This window comes from Zophobas morio, unplaced genomic scaffold (assembly GCF_036711695.1).
Source record: "Zophobas morio isolate AGI-343-1 ecotype UQ-CSIRO unplaced genomic scaffold, CSIRO_AGI_Zmor_V1 ptg000081l, whole genome shotgun sequence".
NCBI classification, from domain to species: Eukaryota; Metazoa; Arthropoda; class Insecta; order Coleoptera; family Tenebrionidae; genus Zophobas; species Zophobas morio.
Window position 1 is genome coordinate 100,858 of NW_026972186.1, and position 20,538 is coordinate 121,395.

At 35.4% G+C, this 20,538-nt stretch overlaps 2 protein-coding genes and 1 long non-coding RNA gene across 22 annotated transcripts in view; 1 reads left to right on the forward strand and 2 right to left on the reverse strand.

Annotated features, from left to right (window-relative positions):
- Nucleotides 1–20,538, reverse strand: part of LOC135144066 (coiled-coil domain-containing protein CG32809) — an 89,947-nt gene that overhangs the window by 20,846 nt on the left and 48,563 nt on the right. For 17 of the 19 annotated variants that reach the window (XM_064076015.1, XM_064076017.1, XM_064076013.1 and 14 more), the window contains exons 4-8: nt 17,054–17,202; nt 15,994–16,017; nt 15,753–15,921; nt 14,990–15,188; nt 14,742–14,940 (exon numbers count right to left, since the gene is read on the reverse strand). In XM_064076015.1, coding sequence (XP_063932085.1) covers nt 14,742–14,940; nt 14,990–15,188; nt 15,753–15,921; nt 15,994–16,017; nt 17,054–17,202 — 740 coding nt within the window. The remainder of the gene's footprint in view (nt 1–14,741; nt 14,941–14,989; nt 15,189–15,752; nt 15,922–15,993; nt 16,018–17,053; nt 17,203–20,538) is intronic. The other 2 variants (XM_064076022.1, XM_064076023.1) reach the window with 2 other exon arrangements.
- On the reverse strand, nt 989–2,952 carry LOC135143998 (uncharacterized). Its single transcript, XR_010282965.1, has 3 exons — nt 2,790–2,952; nt 1,326–2,709; nt 989–1,264 (listed from the first exon to the last, which is right to left on the reverse strand). It is a non-coding gene; the product is annotated as an uncharacterized LOC135143998 (long non-coding RNA).
- Nucleotides 8,588–14,602, forward strand: LOC135144070 (uncharacterized). 2 transcript variants are annotated; one of them, XM_064076042.1, is made up of 5 exons: nt 8,588–8,697; nt 12,219–12,630; nt 13,163–13,377; nt 13,425–13,524; nt 13,572–14,602. In XM_064076042.1, the coding sequence occupies exons 2-5, from the start codon at nt 12,279–12,281 to the stop codon at nt 14,501–14,503; spliced, it is 1,599 nt and encodes a 532-aa protein (XP_063932112.1). In that variant the 5' UTR covers nt 8,588–8,697; nt 12,219–12,278; the 3' UTR covers nt 14,504–14,602. The 2 variants fall into 2 exon arrangements, with proteins under 2 accessions (XP_063932112.1, XP_063932113.1); XM_064076043.1 differs by lacking the exon at nt 8,588–8,697 and adding an exon at nt 11,429–11,493.

Genomic DNA, 20,538 nt, shown 5'->3' on the forward strand with positions numbered 1-20,538 from the left:
GTATGGCCGGAACGATTTGATAAAAATTTGAATTACAGGATTACCGACATATGGCAGATTTTTTGCGTCATGCAGCGCCATCTGTTACAGAAATGTAGAATTCAAGCATTGACATTTTTGAAACTTCAAATATTATTTTTGAGTAACGCATAAATATTTTATTAGTTTTAAAATGACGAGAAAGTGTTTTATTTGCAAGAAAACTAATATTTCTTGCTTCGAATTTCCGTCAGAAGCAAAACTAAGAAAACAATGGTTTGAAGCAGTTCAAAATTATTGCGGTATATAAATATAAAACATTTATAACATTCATGTAGTAAATGACTAATCATTTTTCTATTAGATGCATCAAAAATAAAAGAGCGTACACTAATATGCGCCGAACACTTTCGACCGGATTGTTTTGAAAATTTTGAAAAAGTAACAAGATTAACTAATAAAGCAGTACCTTCTGAATTTGTGAGTATACTTCAATTTTAAATAATTCCAATATAAACCTTTCCTATCTTTTCCAGAACGCTCCTATTGATATTCCCACTGATATTCTTGTTGACACTCCTTCTCAAGAATCTGGTACTCAGACTAATGTCACAGGTACTGAACTTCTAAATTTACAATACCACGTTAAAATTTTAACATCGAAATTACGTACATTAACTCAAAAATATCAAAAATCACTCAAAAAAATTGAAATTTTGGAAGCAGAAAAACAAAAGCATTCGGAAAAATACAAAATTTTTGAAAAAATTAATAAAAACGCTGCCAATGGTGACGAAACAGCAATATTTTTGTTAAATATTTTAACTAATTACAATCGAAAAGTGCCAAGATGGAATGAAACTTCGGTCAGATTGTGTACTGTGTGGAGATTTTGCTCTACAAAAGGGTATGAATTTTGTAGACGAAATTTATTGAAAATACCATCCAAAACAACTATTGCGAGATATTTAGGAAACATTAACAGTTCTAATGAACTAATTAAGCAGAGATTAACAACAGAAGTCTCCAATTTCAAAAATCCCATTGAAAGAGTGTGCTCCCTTGTCATTGATGACATGGCTATAAGACAAAAACTGATCTACAGTCGTTCTGACGATCGACTTTACGGTTTAAGCACATCCAGCAGTAACACAATTGGAGGACAGGTGGAAATTGCTCATCAAATGATGTGTTATGTTGTGCATGGGTTAACGACCAGATTCACGATCCCAGCGGGATATTTTTTCCATTCTTCTTTTACCGCTGAAGAATTTTATTCTTTAACCTTAAAAATTTTAAAACTAGTTACCGATTGTGGATTTTTAATAATACGCATTGTAACGGACAATTTGGCATTGAACGTAAAATTATTTAAGCTTCTTGGAAATGGCACCATTGAAAATGTCATCAGTCACCCCTATTTGTCTCCTTTGCCTTTATTTCTAAGCTTTGACTATTGTCACGCCATAAAAAATGCGAGGAATTTATTCCTGCAAAATGAGATGATGTCCTCTGATGGCGTGATCTCTGCATCATTTTTAACAGATTTGTATGATTTACAAAGAGATTTACCAGTCAAACCAGTGAAGTTCCTGACAAAAAAGCATCTATTTCCAAATAATTTAGAAAAAATGAATGTCCTTAGAGCCATCCAGATATTTTACCCATCTGTAACTGCTGCTTTAAAATTCTTAAATGAAAATGGCCATGAACTATTCCAAAATGTATCTGCAACTACGAAATATTTAGAATGTATGCATCACTTTTTCCAAATACATAACGTTAGCAGCAAAAACCAATATATACGGTCTTTGGATAGTTCTGTGGCACCATATGTCAATGTATCAGATGAGCGTTTACACTGGCTCACCCATGATTTCCCTCAATACATCGATGACATTCAGGTGCAGTCTCAACGAGCTGGTTTGCCTGGTTTATCCAAGGAAACGGCGCATTCTTTAAAATTTATCGCCCGCAGTACGTATCTTACAGTAAAATTCTTACTTGAAGAAGTAGGATTTTACTATGTACTAACACGAACTTTCAGTTCTGATTGTATCGAAGCCATGTTTTCTCATGTTAGGTTGAGAGGTGGATCAAATGATGCCACAGATGCTCGAGCAGCTGAGTATGCATTAAAACAAATTCTTAAATGTGGTATTATCAAAACTTCAAAATCTGCAAATGTCGCATCAAATGTTGATTTCGTTAGTAAACATCATATCCTTCCTTCTACTTCTTCTTCTTCTACGCAAGAACATCATAAACACTGCTCTGATCTTGTATTACCTTTTACGACTTTACAACAACTTCGCAATTTACACAACGTTCAGATGTTAACAGATAATACTGTCTATTCAGCATCAGTGGCTTTTTTGGCGGGCTATATCATAAAAAAAATGAATGATAAATTTAAGTGTGATTACTGCGTGTCTTCATTATTAACTAAAACCATCCCTGGACCCTTATTGCGTTTAATAAATTTACAAGATCGTGGGGGGCTGACATATCCCAATCTCGAATTTGTAGCTGTTTTAAAAGAACTGGCTGAAGTTATACATCTACTAATACCACACATTGAAAAGGAAAATCCTTGCAGTCAGTTAATAGAACTTATCACAGCAGATTTAGTACAAAATCCAATTTTTCATTGTTCTACCCATAGGACGCAGGTTTCCCAATTTATAATAAGAACTGCTGCCACAGTGGTCTTAAATAATTTTTGTTCAACTAAAACGGACCTTGTGAAAAGAAAATCAATGCAAAAAAAACCGTTGAGTAGGAAAATATTAAAATTAAACTAAACTTACAGTTTTTGGTTGTTAATTAGTTTTTGTCGTTCATTATTAAATAAAAATTGTAGATATACAATTAAATTGCTGAAATAAAATTATGTTTTCTATAATTTGATATTATTACTTAGTTTTTAGTTTCGTTGCGTGTTCGTTGCAACTTGCTCATGATCCGCTCATGATCTATGATGATAGTGACAGGTGACAGATAACTGAGTCAACATTGACAAAACACGACAAAATGATAACAAAGTTTTCTTTTGTAGCTTACACGGGTAGCTCTAGATGGTGCCACCAGGCGCAAATTTTTGACAGATGTTGGTAATCTTCTAAACTAATGGGAAAACATCAAATCGTTCTGGCCATACAGGAGGTAACGACTGTCAGATGTAGTCGGCCATGCAATTATCCCTATCAACTGCGACTAAAAATTCAGAATGATAACGTTCTATTGACTCGTCTCCTGCAACAAAACGGAATGCAAGATCGTCCTATTAGTCAGTGATTGATTTTATTATTGATAGTTCCGTACGTTAAGAATAACAATACCGGAAATGACGTATCCTGTACGAAAACTGCCCCATATGTGCTGCCCTTTATTTATTTATTTATTTATTTATTTATTCTCTAAAAGCAACCTCGTAATAAAACCTAGGTTACTTTTTTGAAAAGTCGTACATATTCTCCTTAAATAATCATGCTCTGATCTAAAAATGTCTCAACCTTTTTTTTTGTCTGCTATCATTCGCTTAATCGGATCTAAATTTGAAAATGTCAGCTGCCATGTGGGCTTGAACTTTAAACAACATTAAAGAGGCCGATTCGGAATGTCAAACAAATTGCTCGTCATTAACAATAATCTGCTTCCTTTTTCCACTACAAAATTTGTTTCGTATTCGAAGGTGTGTCTGCTTTTTCTTGGCATGCAACCGGTTCCAAGCTTACATAATTTCTGCATAATATTACCTAAGACCACCGCTCGTCACTGATACTAATAATAATAACAATAATCGTTCCCGGCCCTTTCACTCTCACCTTGCATTTTGATGATAACATCTTGAAAAATGGGGTAACTACTCAAAATATGAAATCAGTTACTTCTTCAAGGTGTGTCGCGAACACGCCTCTTTACATACAATAATTTGAAGCGAAGTAGTCGTTATGCACTTGATGGAAAGTTGTCAAGTAGCAAGTCAAGTCTCTTCAGAGAGCAAGTTGGGCGAGATGAAGGGAACTAAAGTCGTTAAGACCGACAAAATTTATTCACTAAAAGGGTGATTAACTACTAGAAGTTTCAAAATAAAGTTACTTGTAATACAAATTGAAATTAAAGATTACATCAAAAACATGCAATAATTCTTATTGTAAGCTAATCAGTTTCTGTTTTACGTTGTTGGGTTAACACAGCAGTACGGGTGAAGTTTGATTAAATTCTCTCCTCCCTGTTTGGTGTTAAATGTTATTCATGATTCTGCACGCTTGCTCTCATTACGGTAAATTGGTAAAGCACAACGTTCTCATTTGAACCTTCGTATTTGAGCTTTGTACATTTTTTTACAGAGCTGCGACTCTAAACACCTGCTGAGTACAAAATACAAACGACTTTTAGGGTGACGTCTTCGTTACATAATCTACAGTTTCTTCTTTGTAGTGGGTTTTTCAGGGAATGGCATCGAGTTCAATGCATAATTGCGTTACACAATTTCATCTTTTTTAATTCTCGGCATCGCAAAGACATCGTCTAGGGCGTGTCACCATAATTCGGCCATTGTATTTTTTAACAGCAAGTCAATTCCTTCAGACACACAATTCTCATTAATTAAACATATCTGTATCTGTGCCTCACGAGTATTTAGCGAATAATTCACACATGTGGTGCAAAATTATATAATTTTCAGCAACACACGACCAAGACATAGGTAACTTGTTAAAAAGATAATTCGCCGGATCGATAAATATAAAACACACTTATGCAACAATCTTAATTATCAAATCGATCATAGTGACTGCGCGATATGATTTCATCATTTTTCAAAATATGTCCTAATCGCCCTACCATGAATAAATTTCATCGGCACGCGTCTCACGAATTCTAGTTATTATGTAGTCACTCTAACATGAAGACATTAAAATCAAATTAGATACGATTTATGCCACTAAAATGTGTCAAAATAAGTAACGATTACAATGAATTTATTTACATCACAACAAGGTTGGTATTATTGCCGAGAACTAATTGTTTATGTTTTTGTAATAAAAATCAACGACACCGGAGTGCGGAAACTTTGATTCTTCCATAAAATGAACACACGAAAATACTGATAATGTTATTCTTTGGTCGAAATGCATTTTCATCAACAAATAAAAAATACGTTCCGAGTTGAAAGTAGGAGCTACTAAGTTGATAAATCGGTCATAATCATCATCCATTAAAAGAAATCCTAATTATTTAAGAGCGGTTAACTTTCCAATTTCCTGCAACAAACGTATAAGCGCATACGCCGCTCGATTCCACATACCAGCGGCAGCCAATCAACATTTCCAGATTTTTTTCTTTTCTGAAACGTATCCGCGCTGTTACATAAACCTTCAATTTAGAATGCGTCTCATTTTGGACCAAATGTCAACCGGTTGTTATGTTATTTGTATTCGATTTTCACTCATTAATGCGTGGTTTCGATGCGGGGCGTAAACCTTTTTTTTTAGTCGCGAGAACGCCTTTAATGAATATAATTTCAAAACTAGGTTATTTTTCTCATTCACTTCGCATATAGATCCGACTTTAGAAAAATCTTAAGTTGTTAGTCACATAGGTCGCAAAGCGAAAAACCATTCAGTAGTACCTTTAGATTTTTAAGATTTTCACACTGTCATGCACTGAATATGGAATGAGCAGAGTCACGGTCGAAGCAGTGCTCATTTATAGAGTATTTTGTCGACATACGCATAGCCTTGATGGTTTTCATTATTCTGTGGAAATCAGTGATTCACGACAGCAACGAAATACCTTTCCAATGTAGATCATACATCATCGATCATTTTAATTAAATAAAAAAAGATCAGAAATAATGCGCATTTAAAGATTTTCCTGAAAATGTTGTCTGCAACAGGGAAGTACAATTTACACATTTCCGTACACAATATTAATGGTAGTTAAAAATAGCTAAAAAAATCACCTTTAGTGTGCCTACTTTCGTTAACCTGTCGGCACAGAAAGAGTGAAGATTGAGAGAAAGTCCTGATAAAGCGACAGCGAAATGGAGAATGCGATTAAAAGTTTTGTCGCATTATAGAAAATTTGTTTTAATTAAATTTTATCTCGAATAAAAAATAAACAAACTATATGTGTCACAGATTTTTAATTAACATTGCGTCACGACTTTTTTTATTGAGGCATAAGTTATAAAATACTGAAAGTATATGTGCACTTATAATGATGAAAAAAATCTTTCATGTAATATTTGTACAAACATAAATTCGATTTCTAATCGAATAAAAAATATTACACAGTACTAACTGTAATTGATTTTATCTTCTTTAGCACATATTATGAAGATGGTAAAAAGTCGCAAGTCTTGGGAATACCAAAGCATTGTGAAATTTGACCATAGAAATTTGGCTTACATAAAACGAAACACGTAACCGGAAAATGAACGATCGACTGTTAACGAGGAATTTAGTGAAATTTTTAATTTACGTTGAACAATATTAAAATTCTGCAATATTATCAATTTGTACAATGAGTGACAAATATTCAACTACACAATATTAACAGTAAATAATAATACCGATTGATCGAAAAACATTGTAATGGTTCATCGCAAAAGTTAAATTACAACAAATCAATTTTACAAATATATAATTTTAAATCCAAACCGCCACGGTGTATTGCAGAAACCTGATTGATTTCTTGGTTAATCACCCATTATATCTATTTAAAAACAGGAAATCAAGAATTTATCGATAGTTAACGTTTATTATTCAAATTTCACAATGCAATTCCCACACCGATGTGGACTAGAAGAACATATAACTGTGTTATCGTCCTGAATAGTATTAATGACACGTTCCGTGCAACTTTTCTTTATTTAGGAAATTTAGGACGTGTTACTTCATAGTAAGCGTTTTTGAACAAATTCCTTTCAATGTTATTGCCAAGTTGGACTAACTTCCTATCAAACAACATTGCATAATCAATTAGACTAATTATTTGCAGTAAATTACTCAAGTTTTAAGTTTTTGCAAATCGAACGCACTTTACGTAATTTTAAATTATTTCACTGTTTTATTCATCTTATTGCGCATTTCTCATAGTTCGACAGAACCGATAAATGTCATTCATTGTTAAAAACAATGGACGCACCACTACTTAAAAAAATTAACACTTTCTTTAACAACAAAACGTCATTGTCAGTGTTTCACACAAAAAATTGTTTGCTCTTTTTATATAAGTACAAATCAGAACCAACCATTGGAAAATGACTTAATAAATACGAAATGTTCATTCACCTTGTCGTGTTTTGGCAATGCGCGAAATTTGTTATCAAGTATATTTTTAATGTTGCATGCGAAGTTTCGTACGCGTTTGTTAACGAAATTAAAAATTGTTATTTAAATTGCACCAATCTCTAATTTATGAAAATAAGCGTATATTTATGAACTATAAATATGTACTTTCTTCAAAAAGAGAAAACTTAACCATTTTGGACAATATCGTGATGTTATTATTAGAATCTTTAAATTTAAACATTATGTTTTTTTAGATATATTATATTTGCAAATGGCACTTCATTCATTACGACCGTCTTACGAGTTCGTTAAACGAAACAACACGGAAACTTCAAAAATCTGAATGGGAAACATTGTGTTTTATTATTTTTAGTTCTAATGTTATCCTGAACGTGTTATTTCCGCCCAATTAGTCCACCTTCATGTAAAACCATCCCAGTCGCACAACATTTTAAGCCAATCGACTAGCAATCGCCGCCCATTACAGATAATTGGTTTATCCTGGTAAAATCAATACAAATTCGCGTTTCAGTCTATAATTTCATCTTCGATTTATTGGACCGACACGACTTTAATCGATTTAACAACTCTGTGAGTGTTCTGTACGCACAGCATCAGTAAAAACAGCCAACTATTTAAATCTAATTTTTTACCTCTTGAACTACGCTAGTAGAAAAATGGTGGCTTACAGTGTCAAGTGTATCAATTTGAGAAGGTCAAGGGGTCGACCCTCATGTGCGCGTCGATCGATGCGTCTCCATCAGATGGATGTTAGACAAGACGAATGATAAAACGTATTTATCTAAAATAGTGTCAATAAATTGTCGTTGAGGAATTAAATGGATAAGAAAGAACGAAATATATACTTCATTACTTTTACAATAAAAATTGCACTCTGCAAATAGTTGTTTCGTGACTCAGTGCTTTACTCCCAAACCGAACGAACGTTAAGCATGAAAATGAAAGTAACGAATTCGATAAATAATGGCTATCTTGTCCAGATAACTGGTTTGAAATCACACAATGAAAGTGCTTTTAACTATTACGTAACACATGCTAAATGGATACTATTAAAGCATTAAAATAATACAAATGTTTACGGAGACTTTTTGCACACCATCATCATTCAAGATCTCCTAATCGAGGAACGGACTCAAGAGCAACCCTTGAGGTACTTTAGCATGAGCTGAAGACACTAGGCGAGCGAAAAGTTAACTCCGTCGAAGGGAAAGTGATATTAACCCCACCACTTCTTCGGATGCAGAAGCAAATGTAATAAGGAATTGGTCATGACACGCGACTTAAGTGAAACCGGAGACTATCTCCATATAGTCCTCTAGTTGTCGAAGAACGTTTCTCCAGTGCGGTCAGTCGTGCTTCGCTTGTGCTTTGCGTGTTGAATGTGTTTTAGTTGGATGTGAGTACAAAGTTAAAACAAATTCTTCTTTGTAAGAATTCATTTTTGTTGGTAATTGCGGTCCGTGTTTATTCGGACTTTTCACTAATGCGATTAGTTTGTAAAAGAAAAAATTACAAAGGGTTTATTAGGTTCGAGTGCACTCAATTGCACCACAAACAAAATGAAAAAAACTTTTTATTAAAGGGAGTACATAATTAAGTTCAACTGGCTGAACGGGCGGTTTAAACAATAATAAATTAATTACTTTTTTTACGGATGAAGAATGTACGCGATGATAATTCGAGTTGAACGGAAGCAGGATTAAATGGCTAACGAAAAACTTTGAAAAACACTCGCTTTCGACTGATCCACAATAACACATTGCTGACATCACCTCAAAAAATTGTTGGAGTAAATTTTACAATTTATATTAGAAACTTCGAACAAATTTCTTTGAAATACTGCAAGACGCTAACATTGATCAGGGGTTACAGAATTTCTCCGGAAAGTTGCAAGACGTCCCTTCAAAAACTCATTGAATAAATCTTGATTGAAAATATGATATGAAATGTAATGATTCTCGTGTTTCGGTACTACATTTTTTTTTTAATCTTTACACAAGTTTTATTTTAATCCAGAATATACACAAAAATTATGATGTTTATCTCTATCAAAAAATTATGACATCATCTATTTCAAGTCGGAATTGCAGTAAGGGTCAAAAATGAAAGACGTAAATCTAGAATGCTAATTTAATCATGTCTGTTTTTATAATAATAATAATAATAAATCATTTTTATCGACTTATTACAAATAGACAAGTTTGTTTACACAAACTATTAACGCTTTATTTGATTTTTACTGATAATAGCAAAAGTTTTTTTTCGTACCTACAAAAAAAATGTGTAATAATTAAACATTATCAAAGTAATAGCATGATCAATTTTTTAATATGTAGTAGCGATACTACAACTTAGCGTTTAATACGTCCTGTTGAAAAAGAATACAAACTGTGAACATTTGCGTTATTTCTGTAATTTTCACAATTTTTGTGTTTAGAAATATATTGACAACGCCATAATGTTGAGAACAGAGAACAACAATTCTCAATTCTGTTAAGAAAATTTATTTGAAAAACGGTTTGAATCACATTGCTAAAATTTACAGTATATCTTGTTTTTTATTTTCTATTTGTTAAAATTTAATAGTGACAAAATTTAAATTGTACAATAGTCTTGATAAAGGATAACGCTAGATGACCGAAACGTCGGCAATATTGTAAAAATTGTATTTATAAAGTCCGATTTCCCCCCATCTCTTTTTACTTTATCCACGTGGATGGATACGAACATAATTAATAATAAATAGAAGTTTTCTATATTTTTTGATGATAACTCAATAAAGATTTTGTACTATGAATTTAACATGCATAAATACATAGGTAATAAAATTTTATCTGTCTTTTAGATCATTTTAAGGGTATAAAAATTACAATTTCCTTTTCCGGTGGACCCACAACCGAGAAACATTTCCGAACTAGTAATAATAGCCAATTATGTATTACGCAAACGTGTAAATTACATCAATATAAATTAAAAAAGAGAAACACGGTGAAAATAATGCTCCCACAATTTCACGAGCAGATCTCCAAAGTGAGTCAGTAATATCGGAAATAACCCTGACTTCGATTACAAATTTCCATTTTTCTTTAAAGTTTTCCGCCTTTCCATCACGTGGACTAAAAAAAAAAGTGTGTAAACTCGTTAAGCTTAAGCTAATATGCCTACGGCTGTATTTCTCGTTACATAAATTTTTTTTTTGTACATTCGCACTAATTATCGCATGCCTATAGAAAGTAGCATACAATTTGAAGTGTATTGTGTAAACTTGGTAAACTTGATTCAGCGGAAGGAAAAAAGTCGCCGCTAATAAGCACTTAATTCACCTTGGTATTTTCTCGTGGAAAAAAGTATTTTCTCAGGCGTTCGATTCCTTACATAAACGAAATTTTGAAAGAAAATGTGACGAGAAAAAATGAGAGACTTGTTTCTGCAACAACGATGTTAATAAAAGATTAGTACACAGACTAATGTCGAAAGAGCTAAAATCTTAACTGTGGAAAACAATAGATGAGCGCATTTACACGAACTGCTTGAGTTGACACAGTGCTCTCATAACGTAACGAGAATTGCATCACGACTGCATATTCTGCATCACGCGTTAAAAACGGTTTTCATTGACAATTAAAAACACAACTTTTTTTTAACTTGCACTGCATCAATTAGTACAATGAAAAACTATAATTATGCAAAGCCGGTATTTCTTTAACAATTTCAAGGTTGTTCTGACCATTAAACTGAAATTGCATTTATTCCACAAAACCACAAGCCATCACAATAAAAAAAAACTAATGACAAGGAATTCACTGTAATGAAGTCACTTTTTTCTCTACAAAAACTATAGAGAAAGTGACAAGATCATAATTACGAAATACTCCAGAGCAAAGAAAATCAGACGCCTTGACAATGAAAAGAGTCAAAACAGCTTGGTAAGAATGATCCGTTATGCAAACACCACTCATCATCTAAAATGAAAAGCATTCTCATTCACTTTCTTACGTTTCATTCGAAGCGCTTCCTCTCACGCCCATTAAAATGTTTACACATCAATGTTTTAGTGGAAAATTTAGCGCATTTACAGGACGATCGTTGAGATTTTGTTAATTTTCTTGTTGTGTATTTCAAGACGAGCGCAGATTTTTTGACCAAAACGTTTCTTTCCACACCACTTGACGTCGCTGGAAACTAGATCACGGTACGAATAATTAATTAACCATAGATATTTCGAGGGAAACCGTAATTTTAAAAACTGCAAAGCACTTTTACTCTGGTGCATGGTGTGGACAGACTTGAAACTGTAATTTATACGGTCGGTTCGTATTTATGGCAGCAGCAGGTGTTTTAGAGCACAATCACATGTAAAAATGAAAGTATATATGGTATGCAGATTGAGTGAATTAAAGAAAGCATTCACCCATTTTAGGTTCGCGTGTAGTTTTTTGATACGCGCTACTTCTGGAAAATATCGATTAGTTGTTATTGCTCATTGTGTAATTCTGCGTAATACGTAGTACATAACACTGATAAAAACTAAAAACTGTGCAAGAAAAAATGTTTGCTCTGTGATTGTTTTTCAGGCGCCATACGTAAGTTGCGCCGCGCCAATTACGTGAAAATAATTCTTTTGTGACAAACTCGGAACTAAGTTTTTATCGTCTCTTACGCGAACTATGAAAACTTTACAAGCTTTCCGTATCAAAGACTTATTGGCTATTCAGTATCATATTTTTTTCTTCATTACTTGAAAAGAATTCTTATCTGTGTCGTGATGAAGAGTCAAAACTCAATTTTACTATCGTAAACTTCTACGACTGGAAACATGTGTCACGAAAAAAAAAACTTAAACTTTTGTTTGTGGACCAACCGCTGCCTCAATTTCTCAATTTTAACCGTTTCACACAACCCGACCATTAATTTCAGGATGTACTCCATTTTCAATTAACTAGCAATCCATCAAAGAACACCTCATCAGCACTGAAAATGTTGAAATTCTATTACTGTTCGATCTTGTTGATTTTGTCGACGGAAGCAGTCCACCACATCGAGAATTGGCAACCCGTCCTTCATTCGGACCTTTACGATGGAGGAGTCAAAACTATCCATACATCACATCCTGCAGGATACGTGACACACACTATCCACCAATCAGGACCTTCTCTACACAACCCTTCGAATGATCAATGCGGACTGTATAAAGTCGGGTTCGTGCAGGACCTCTACTTTCAATATATTCAATACAAAACGCACATACCCGAAATGAAAGAGTTCACGTTATGTTTCTGGAGCAAGTTCGCAAATCATAGCAACGATCATCCCATATTTTCCTATGCGGGTAAGTGTGCAGATTGTTTTTTAAACACTATCTAAAACGGTAGTTGCAAAATCACCAAACCAACCTTGGAACGGATGTATTACGTATATTTACGGGTTTAAAAATTCTAGTGTTTTTAAATAATTAGGAAATCTCTGAAAGTATGTATCGGGTTCCTATGTCTCAACTTAATCAAATTAATTTCACGTAAGACAATTCGCAATAACTACAAATTTTTAAGTGGCCGCTTCAGAAAAAGTTATGAAAAATAACATTAAAATTTGTCTTTATTCGTTCTTATTAATAATCTAGAACTGGAAGATCAAAATCATTCGAAATGTCGATTATGATTTCTCCAAAAGATTAAAAATGAATTACTCAAAATTATCACTGATACTGGCACACTTTATGCAGTTCGTACTTTTCCGGAAACAAAAGTGCTAATTAAGAAAATTTCACCCATATCCGGTCGTTACCTCGAGATTCTGTGCTAAATGGTTTGGAATGAGATGAATTAAGATAGCACGCAACTCATTATGGTTTGCTTTTGCAGTCGATGGTCAGCCTAAGGCGATAGTGTCATGGATTTCGAATACGGAACGGTCCAGTTACTTTAGTTTAGCAATCGAAGGACACACCTTCTATAGACTTAACTATCCCTTGCGACTCAATAAGTGGTACCACACTTGCCAGAGCTGGAACGGCAAAACTGGAGAGTGGCAAATCTGGGTAAACGCTGAACGAGTGGGCCGTGGCTTCCACAACAGGGTAAACCTATTTGACTTTGTTTTAATCAAAATTACAAAAAAAATTAGTTGGTAGGGCACATAATTCCATCCGGAGGACTAGCCATAACCGGACAGGCACAAACCCAAGTCGGCGGAGGCTTCCTCGAGGGTAAAGATGCACCGAAAGGTAATGCTCGCACAGTTTCCTCACAGAGAATAACTTCTTCGTCTTAGGTTCTGGAGGAATGCTTGGCGAAATCACAATGTTGCAATTGTACAGTGTCGCTCTGACAGCCGGGAAAGCCCATAGAGACCATAAGCACCATCATGCTCACCAGTACGACCATGATGGTAATCAAATCACGACGCCACCTCCTCAAACCCCACGACCAAGAAATGCCCTCCCCACCCACCCGTTACTCACGGGAGGCCAGATCAACCCGATGCTTATGCTCAACTTTGCTGGTGGACAGCCTCAGCCGCAACCTCAACTAATTCCTGGGCAAAACTACAATGCGCAACTCCTCAACGGACAATTCGTAAGCAATTTAGTCAGCCAGCAGCTGTCCCAAGGAAGACTACCTCAAAATCCTCAAACTCAACAACTCCAATTCCTCACCCCTCAACCTCCCGTCCAACAAATAGGTACACCGTTAATCAACAGCGGTTTAGTCCACCCCTCCCTCGTCAATCCGGCTAATGTCCAATTCATCGACACCCCTCAGATCGAGACTCACCAGTTATTCAAGCGACAGAACGACGAGAAAAACGAAGGAGAATTGAAATTCGGCGATAAAATAGTCAAGAAAACGAAACGCCAAGCCGGATCTGAGGATAACGATCAGAAAGAGAACAAACATAAGAAACGAGAATTGTATTTAAGTGGGGGTACCATTATCGAGGAAGGCTTCACGTCGGGTATCGACCAGAGCTTCTTAGACGGATTAGCTGGAATCGGAGAGAACAAACCAATTTTGCAAGAACAAAAACAAAACGACGAGAGAGAACCCGCCGAAGCCGAAGTGAAAGCGGTGATGAACGTGTGCAGTGGGTGCGACGAAGAACCCTTCGAAAAAGCGCTCGTTTTCGGCTGGAGGAACGTTCCGAAGAAACTATATTCGGGTGCCTTCTACACGCCTGCAGCGCCACAGTGCAAAGCTTTTTAAGTTTGTTTTTGTTCAATTTCATTCGTCGACTTTGTACATATGTCACGTCATCTCTTCATCGTCATCGAGCTCCAGACTGCCTGTCTGAGGATATTGTTATTTTTTTAACACTCTCTCCTATTTTGTTAGATTTTTCTTAGTATTTATATTTTTGTAACTTAACATAATATTAATAAATCAAACTGAAATGAACAATCCCGCGAGTATTTAGGTCCGTAACGTAAAATTTACGACTCACCTTACTTTTGTGGATGTGCTGATGCTGGTACTCCGAATCGAATTCTGGCTCTGAAAAATAACTGGGATCCTCAAAATGTCCAACACCACCTGCAATTCCGATCCCCGCCATAGGTAAGCCTCCGGAAACATCCGCGGATTCGAAGAGCCGCAGCACAGAGCGATCCCGAATCTCCCGCAAATGCGACCTACGAACAAAGCTTTCAATTTTTTTCGCTTCAATTACAAAATCAATTTCTCTCCAATCACCTCAGATCTTCCAACTCGTAAAACATATCTTTCGATGAATCATGAATGTATATCTTGACGTTGGGCGAATCGAGATATTCCATCGTTAACTGTTTAGGAAACGATCGAACGAAAAGGGCTTTCACCGTATCTATCGACGTTATCTCGTTCGGAAGTAGGGCTCGTTTCGTTTCGTTGCGGTACTGGAGGAATACTAAACCTGCAAAAGAATGGAAATTGCAACCATATAAATATGTTGGAGCAAATCGAATTTTCTCTATCTACTTCGAGAAAGATGTGAGGTCCGGACCTCAACCTCCGCATGTCAGTACGAGAGGAAAGGTCGGTCTGACAACAAAATTAATGTAAACGAGTGCCAAAAAAAAAAGATACACTACAAAACAAAGCGCAAAATTTATTCCGCTTTATTGCATTGTTTGATTTTTGTATGAAAACACGTCTCAAATTTGGAGGCGAGTGGTTGCATTCGAAAAATGTTCATAATTAAATTTTTAATTTTTCATGTAAAATGCGGCACGTCTGACTTTCACTAACGATAGTAAAAATTTATGTGAGAACTTTTGCCTTACTTGGAACAAAGAACGGTTTAGTTGTTGTTTTTTTTTTTTTTTTAAATTTATGCTGCACATACAAGGAAAGCACAACGTAGTCCCTAATGTAAATCTAATTTCGAATTTTAACAAGATTTCGACGTAGTTTCAGCGATGATGATGCGTTCAGATTAATAATTAATAAACGGATTTTATAAACCTCATGTTCTCACCTAGTGGTCTTTCTAACGTTTTACTTGGCGTTCGTACTACAGGAAGTGAACTCCGCTGTTTACCACCTCTACGGAAGCCCGTCGAACTAGTTTCTACTTCCGACATAATTCCCGGATCGTCGTCGAACAGCATCGCATTCGAAGGTGGTGGATATCCCCTAGGTTGTCCCTAGAATCACCGCACATTTTCACCGAAAGTGACAACAAAACACACAAAAATTCACCGACAGAACTAATTTACCTTTCTGGGTCTCGTGGAACTCATCTGTTTGGCGGCGTGTAAAAAAATTCTCACATTAACAGGAGTATCGGGACTAACCGGAAAGGAAGTTTCTGATAACTTATGAAGCACACCACGTGAAACAACACCGTCCTTATCCGTATCAGTTGTCGTCGTTGTGATCCTATCGTGTTTCTTCAGCAGGGGTATCGATCGAGGCGTCATCTCCAATTGGGGTGGTAAAGATACGATGCTCTGACTAGACATTATTACTTCTTCTCGAAAGGAGAGAATTGGGTTGCCGTCGCGTTCATCACGTGAATCCGGCGGAATATCGACTGAATTAATTAAAACACACGACGGGGACAACTACTAGCCTAGCCATTAATTGACGGGGTGATGTCATTCCATTTTAATAAATGTAGAGCGTTTTCCTATTATGCAAGAACATATATCCTGTTTCCAGAAACAACGCTGAAATGCGAAGCGGGAGGGATGGAAGGAGAGGAGTGCAGAAACTGCATTCGCTTCATGCTCGATGGAACTTTCTCGACTCGAAACGTTTTTAAAGTTTTGTTTATTCTTGTTTTCCAAAAGCGACAAGACAGAAATGGAAATTGCGAAGAAAGACGTTGCTCCACCGTTAGTAGTTTTGAAATAGAGACTCCGACGTAATGGTCTTCAGGTGAAATTGTTGGCACGTCCGACTAAAGCAGCGAAATGACAAATATCGAATGGTTAACAACATCACTTGCAGCAGTAAGGCGTCATTTGTTGTCCGATACTTTCAGTAATTACGAATAAACAATTCCTTTTCTGACACCTTAATTGCACTCGCACCACCTTCTTACTTCCTCATCCTACCAACTGCGCCGTGTCGTTCTGCTTCACCCAAATCTACGTAGCGACTTGCAAATTTGTCGATTACAAACAAACCGAAAATTGCTGCGGTGAATTTCTCAAATTCGTCAAAAGCTCTCGCAATCCGATTTATCAATGGATAGAGGATAGGGAATACTTTTATATGGAAATCGTTCCGATTCCATGCATACATATCAAGGGCGTGCCCGCGCGTTATTACCTCTAGATCCATTGTACGGGATAAAGGTCCTCCTTGGCCTGCCATAGCTAGGTACTGTTGCTCGGCTCCAAGGGTATGCCTTCGAGGATCGTCTCGCCGCGTATTCCTGCTCCGGCCTCCTCTCACTTCGCCTTCATTGTCGCTGCGCCCTGCAATGAAAAAAAGAAATTTCACATTAGTCTGACGTACAATTAAGTAATCGAATTATTCATGTAATTGAATCTCATTGCCAGAGACTGAGGCGGCAATCAGCAATGTCAATAACACGGGCGAGTAGTGTTTACACAAGAAAGCGATGCCCGAAGAGGATGGCACAGAGGGTGTGCTACATGGACTGATTCGTACAATTTAGGCCCTTTATAACTTTTTTAATTAAGCTGTAATCTGACTACATTTTAGCTTCCACTTTTACGGGGTTTGCTTCGAGTTTTTCATGTGGTTTTATTTAATCAGGGGCGTGAAAAAAAGGTTAAAACTCATTTTACTCTTGCTCGCGTTTCGGCACTCACCATTACTCTATATTTTCCGCACCCGAAGTGGTTATTTTTAAATCGAATTTAAATTCAATGAAATATTTAATTTTATAGAAAAGCATGGGGATTTTTTAAGACTGCAACATATGCTCGCATTCGAAAACTATTTCTGTAACGATTGTATCGTTACGAATTTGAAAATGGCGTGGTGCCTGAGAAGTTTGAAAAGATAAACAGTTTTTATTTATCATAAAAATATTACTTTAACATGTGAAAAACTATTCTTTGTTAAATATTGCAATTTTTTAAACAAACTCAAAGATAATCTTTATTTATAGAAAGTTAGTATTCATATTTAGGCATTACGACGACTTGAGACAAATGTTGGCAAAATGTTCGACGACTTTCTACAATTTCTAGCTATTTATAAGCAATAAATTTCTGCGCTGTCGTATTTTAAAAATGGAAACACCCGTACACATTACTTCTCCTGCGTGGTAGGAATGTTGTTGAAAGTTTCATGATTTCATGTCAAAAAGAACCTCCTGTAATTCCATCCGCGACTTATGTCACGGTTCTTAAAGGAAAAGGTCCGTAAAACGATACGATAAAAGTCGTTCTTTTTGTGTGTGTATCGGCCCTTACAAGCAATTGTGATCCAATCGAAAAACGATACTGTCATTTATATTTAGGAAAGCCCCTAAATTCTCAGTTGTAAAACTTTACGAGGTCATAACTTCACTTTACGATCATATAAAATTATTAATAAAGAATATTCAAACAATGTACAACAAGTAGACCTGCATTAAATTCCAGTGATTTTACATTAATATATTAGCGAACATTCAATGAATGAGGAAAAGCCGCATGGTAGTACTAACGTCGTCAATATACTTATCTGTAGTAAAATAACTTCATCAAAGTATTTTTTTTTATTCTTCGGAACGATATACATGGATTAACACGACGAAAAGTAATCAAGATAGTAAAGAATGTGTGCGTTATACAAGTTTAATGGTGCCCTGGTGCAAATAAACATACCAGAACATAAAAATAACGCTGGTTTTAAAAAGAAAATCAACAGATGGTAATTAAAGTGCGTTTATACCAGGACTTGAAAAAGGCGGAAACTTAATAGCACCAAACTTCCTTCAGATTTGATGTACAACTGACTCAAATACAAATTTATTTAATAGTTTTAATACGAGGTCAACTTTCTAATTTTGATGTGTGCCATCATGAAAATATTGCGTTCCGAGATTTCAGAAAAATTTAATCAACTGTTTCTGTAAGCGGCAATCGATAAAAAACTCAAGAATCCTTTTTTTTTATTCGATCATCATCAAATCAACGTCACTATTTTAACAAAACTTCCAGTAATAATTGGCCGCAGTGTTTGACGGGCAAAAAAACCATACTCGATTGTACAATCTTTATTTTTTAGAATATCTTGTACACAAAGTTAAAAATAGAAATAAATTATCAAATCACAAACAAAAGAGATTCCGCACCACACACTACAACTGAGACTTATTTAACGAAATTTCGATACAATACAAATTCGGGGATGAGTAGCCAAATGTTGATTAGCACTCTACCACCTTCACAATAGTCGGCTTGTTTTTTTTAAGGGTTATCTATCTAATAAAATCGCCAACACATAACATACGAACATGGGACAAAAAATTAAATATCAAAATTAAATTTAGTTGCGTTACAACAGCCTCAGCAACTTGACTTAGAAAAACCATCAAGCAACATTTTTTTCTGTTAATCTAAAAATAGACGTTTCGATGAAAATGTACTAAAACAAGATTCACATCAACAAATTGAAAGCAGATCGTCACATCGATAGATTTATGATATTCTCGCACGATCTATAAAGGAAAACTGAAGCACTAAATTTAGATTCGACTGTCTAAATTGACATTGAGCTTTCCAGCCACAGCATAATTGGGTTTTTCTTGTCGGTTGATTTAAACGCCGTACTTCCTGTTGGCACGCATTTTTAAATTCATTTTCATATTTTTACCGAGTGTCGACCTTGTGCCTTATTAAATTTGTGCCATCGCGGCAACTTCGACAACAGATTTATAAATAAAATTCGTTCTTTTAGTTTTCGCCACAGCATAACTTGGAGCCTGCCTTTTAAAAAGTTGTGGTTTAGGTAACGCACATATTTACAGAAAACACAGGTTTATTAAAATTTCTAAGCCAACGTTTTATAACGACTGCTAATTTTTAACGTACTGCCAAAATAAACGCATTTCTCATAAAATTCGCCCTCACAGTTCTCTTATTGTATGTAAAAGAAGACACAACACATTTATCAAATCCTTGTAAGACGAAATGCAAAATTAACACACTGAATTGTTATTTCAATAAAATTATAGTGTCCCACGTACTACTGAAATATATAATTAAAACTCTTCATAGTTCGCCGCAAATGCACTCGAATTAGATTTGCTACACTTATTATTCATATCACATTGACATAGTACGAAGACCCTTTTAACATCGAATATATTACAAAACTTTAAGCAAACACTTGGAAATCTCCGCATAAATTCAGCATAATTCAGTTTCATTTACATATTCGATCTGTTACCCCAGAGCACGCTTTTCGCACCACCACGGTATTGGATTGAGTAAAAAGCTTTTTACTTCCATTCAAAAACCGAAGCTGTATTAAAATCACCACTTTTACTTCACTAACTGTCAGCATTTATTTAAGCAGACCTCTTTATACTGAACGAAGTGTAAAACATCTCAAACGGTTTAATTTTGATCGATCCTATTGAAGTATAGCGAAACAAAGGAGCACAACGAAAAGGCAAACAATCAAAAGTCACATCAGCCTCGTAATAGATCGGCAGTATTGTCGATAATTTCTTTTCGGTATAATAGCATACACAACTTATAACAAAGCTTATAACAAAAAATAAATAAGTCGGCAAGGACAATTGACAACAAGAACTAATGCTTATGAGGCTCAAGCGTAAAACTCTATTT